This window comes from Cyprinodon variegatus, unplaced genomic scaffold (genome assembly GCF_000732505.1).
Source record: "Cyprinodon variegatus isolate N-32 unplaced genomic scaffold, C_variegatus-1.0 Scaffold395, whole genome shotgun sequence".
In the NCBI taxonomy this organism is placed as follows: domain Eukaryota; kingdom Metazoa; phylum Chordata; class Actinopteri; order Cyprinodontiformes; family Cyprinodontidae; genus Cyprinodon; species Cyprinodon variegatus.
Window position 1 is genome coordinate 175,229 of NW_015150848.1, and position 4,227 is coordinate 179,455.

Sequence of the window (4,227 nt, forward strand, 5' to 3'; positions counted from 1 at the left end):
AAAAAAAAAAAAAACATTTTACTTTTATACTTAAGTACAATGGAGAACCTCTACTTTTTTACTTTTACTTGAGTAAAGGAGATCAATAGGTATTTCCTTTTTTTTACACATTTATCTGTATTGCTACTGAAGTAAAGGTCAGTACCTTTGACACCTCTGAAATTGAAGTGAATTGCTACCTTTGATGAATACAGATCCAGTTGCTTAATTTTTAAAAAGTTATAGATGTGATAATGACTGTTGCAGGTTCAATGTTTATCATTATTGCCATATCAGAACTGATAGAAACTCCAGTGAAAGAATATTGGATGCAAGAAACAAAGAGTTAAGAACTATTGAGGAAAGCGTCTCTCTGACATAAATAGTTGTTGCACGTGATAATGAAATTTAAACTGCTCATCTTCTAACTTATTTTTACATTTGCCCACATAGCTTTGATTGGAGTGAATGTTATCGGTATCTATTACTTGGTAAGGGTCATTATTATGCCAAAATATCAAGTCTGTTAGTGTGAAATAAAATGCCTTCCAATTAAAAAAAGCAAAAAAAAAAGCAAAACCAAAGTTATTCTACTTGCTCTCTTTTTCCAATTACCTAGTTAAATTGAAACTGGGGTAAAAACTATGTCCATTTTTTTTAATGAAAACCTAATAAGTGATTTGTTAATTAAGAGTTCCCCTTATTTTTTAGACCGGCCGATTTAGAGAATCTAGGAACTTTTTAAATAAACTGTTTCATCTATTTTAAAAAAGATCAGCTCATTCTCTGATGAATTAGACCCAGCTGTATTGAATGAAACATTAAAAGGGGCCATGCTACCTTGCTTAAATGCATAAACAATAAACAATCAAGAAATATTATATTTATCTTTCATGTCTTTTGCTTCTCTTTGCAGGATTAAAACAATGGCTGAGTCCATCATCAAATCAAGACAAGCACAAAAAGAAGTCAACGGAAATCTAACAGAAGTCATCTGCACAGATTTTAGTAATTACATATTTGTGGTCCTCACCCAGTATGGCAAAATTGGGACATTGATTTCGGTCACACCTGACTCGCGATCTAATGATATCAGCACCCCCACGTTCTCCACCAAAGTGCTGCTGGGCAAAGATGAGGTACGCTGAGTGAAATTTGTTGGATTAATATTGTATCCGTGTGATTATAGACTTCTTGTCACATGGGGTTACTCATTTCACGCAGTGAAAGGCCAGATGAGATCGGCTCTGAACTACTCTGGCAGGTTGTAGGGAAATTAGATGCACAGAGTTCAGCAGCGTTTTAAAGTTTACTCAAGAAAACTAATTTCATCTCTGCTTGAGCTTGTCATTTTAACAGGGACACTGTGAGCAAGGGCCGTCAACTGGAAAGATAGACTGTAACAAAGTTTGTATTTTATTTAAAAAGAAAACTTTCTTGAAAAGAAGACAGATAATTCTCCCTTTTAATCTTTTACATTTCAAAGTCTTCTAGCTCAGATCTACTCTGTATACCCAGAACCAAACATGGAGAAACAGCTTTAAGTTCCTTTGCTTGATTAATCTGAAATAAACTCCAAAAAAACTGTAAAAGAGCTGAAACCCTAAATTGCTTAAATTGGAATTTAAAACGTACCTTTGACTTTGCTATGTAAACATTATTAGTTAAGTTTGAAGTCCAGCTTTCATTTAACATTCCTTCATAATTATTAATATTTTTCCTAATTGAATAATTTAAATATTCATTTCTATTCTCTAATTATTAGCATTTATTAATTATTCTCTCTTCATGCCACTGCAGTGTGCTTTTCTTCAGCACTTGAAATCACCTTGCTACTGAAATGTTGCCTTTTGAATAAACGTCTTCCTGTCAGCATTTCAGTGAAGCATGAATGGTTTAATAAAAACAGTGAAGTTAAATTGTGGCTGAACAGTGAGATGTTAGAACTCTGCCTACATTAGAACAGCTTAAGAATGCATGTTTTTTGTTGACATTATGAATATTATTAATTATTCCATATTGTTGAAGGCTGAATAGATTTACCTCGTTTTTTTTTATAAAGATCAGAGCGTTTGATGATTATTCCTTTGTAGAAAAAAAGAAATATATCTTTCAAAAATGCTGTTTTTTTGCATTTGTCAGTTGATTCTTTATTTCTACATTTTGTGTAGTGTCATCTTTTAAAACCTAATTTGTGTTTTTCCTCTTTTTTAACAGCCTTTGACTCATGTCTGTGCCAAAAACCTGGCTACGTTTGTATCACAAGAAGCTGGAAACAGACCTGTCCTGCTGGGACTGGCCCTGAAGGATTCTTCTATTGACACAATTAAAGAAATCAAAGAGATCGTCAAAGGTTGTAAAGTGTGGTAGTTGGTAAGGGCCCTGGAAAAATGACATTAGTTAAAAATACTTAGTAAAATGTAAAAAAAAAAAAAAAAGACTTAGTAAAATAAAGGCAATAGCTCCTACCAGTGTCACGTTTTGTAAAAATACATTAACTATTACTTTATTGTATTTCAAAATTCATTCAACAAAATTTGTGTTATTTGAATTGTTCGTAAATAAAATTCTTTAACTGACTTTTCATTTCAATGACTTTTTTGTCGCTCTGTTTAACTGGTTGTAATGAAAGGTTCTTTATGTACACAGACTACACATTGCTTTTTTTTTTTTTTTTTGTAGCTCTTTCATCACACAAACACAATTAACCTTAACCTCCCAAATCATTCTGCTTATTTTGGTTGTATGAATGTCACCAGTTGTTGTTCAGCATGGTGGCCAATTTCTTGACAAACCTATAAATATTAAGATGCTCCTAAAAACTGATTAACTTACAGAAAAGTCAAATTTGGTTTAATTTAAAATTTTTAATTCATTTATTATAAACAAATTCTTAAGCACTCTAAATAAAGCTAGAAATGTCCCCTTTATTAGCATAAGAAGGTGCTACTAAGATAATATGGATGTATTCTAAGGCTCATAAGGGGTGCCAGTAAATATGTCTGCTTACTGTGTAGTCAAATTATCTTTTTACATAAGTAAATTGGACAAATTAGATTGATGTTGCAAGTTTATATCATTCAAATTAAAGCTGTTCAGCTTTTCAACTACAGCTAATCCCAAATATTCACACTTCTGGCAACTTTAGATTTTTCATATTTTAATTGAACTGATATGATTTGAGGCAGTATTATCATTTTGGATTGATGTAACCATGGTTTCACTTTTAACTGAACTCAGTTTGGACAGCTAGAGATTTAGGATGATCGGATGGAGATAATCTACCTTCCAATACTTGGAGGTTATTTTCAGGTTAAATCAGAAATGGCATTTAAAAGTTGATCAATATTTAAAAGAATAGTTTGATGAATGTCATGACAATAAAATTGTATAAGTGTATGAACAGTTTTTGGTGTCTAAACAATTTTTGGCATGAGCATTAAATAAAAGAAAAAGCATAATAGAGAAAGTTTACATTTGTACATTGTATTATTTTTCACATGGTGCAAACCCGTGCAATTTCCTACTCAAAACAAACTTCTTGGTAAGGGATTGCATTCTTGATTCTAGATCAACCTGGGGACAGGCTGATCTAGAATCAAAGAATATCAGTACGTCAGCGTTATCAGTCAGAAATAGATTTCCTCCAAAGAATCAAACATGTAGGTATAAATATGCTGCTCAAGTAGATTGCTTATCATAAGATACAAATTAATTTGTTCAAATTGATGTAATCACAGGCAAAAATTAATGACATATTACATATTAGGCCGTAGGTCTTCAACAGGGTGTCAACAGAGGTACTGCATGGGGGTTATGAAGGTTTTTGTTGATTATATTATTATTATTTATTTATTTTTTTATATTCCTCCCTACAGTTTTTCCCACTAATTGAAATGTCTTTAAATACACATTAGCATAAATTCAAGACACTGTAGTAAACAAATAAATTGAGGCATCAATGCACACATTCACCGACACACAGGAGCTCTTTCAAGCTGGGAACTGTTTCATTCACATCTGTCCCATCAACCAGGAATCTAAATTAGAAATACTTTAATATTCCCAGGACGAAATTACTTTAGTTACATGACTCCATCTGTAATAGAGTGACTATAGGACCAGTTTGATATAACACAATTTAATACAATATATATTTTAATACGGTGTCCCCGCTCCATCCGGCCATCAGTTTGATTCGGTAACAGAGAAACATCAACTAAGGCAGAGTGGCGGCCTAGTGTTTAG

At 32.4% G+C, this 4,227-nt stretch overlaps 1 protein-coding gene across 1 annotated transcript in view; it reads left to right on the top strand.

Annotated features, from left to right (window-relative positions):
• Positions 1-2,415, top strand: part of psmg3 (proteasome (prosome, macropain) assembly chaperone 3) — a 4,142-nt gene extending 1,727 nt beyond the window's left edge. Inside the window, exons 2-3 of the mRNA XM_015387454.1 lie at positions 896-1,118; positions 2,197-2,415. Coding sequence (XP_015242940.1) covers positions 906-1,118; positions 2,197-2,349 — 366 coding nt within the window. The 5' untranslated portion in view covers positions 896-905 and the 3' untranslated portion in view covers positions 2,350-2,415. The remainder of the gene's footprint in view (positions 1-895; positions 1,119-2,196) is intronic.
• Positions 2,416-4,227: the final 1,812 nt, after the last annotated feature.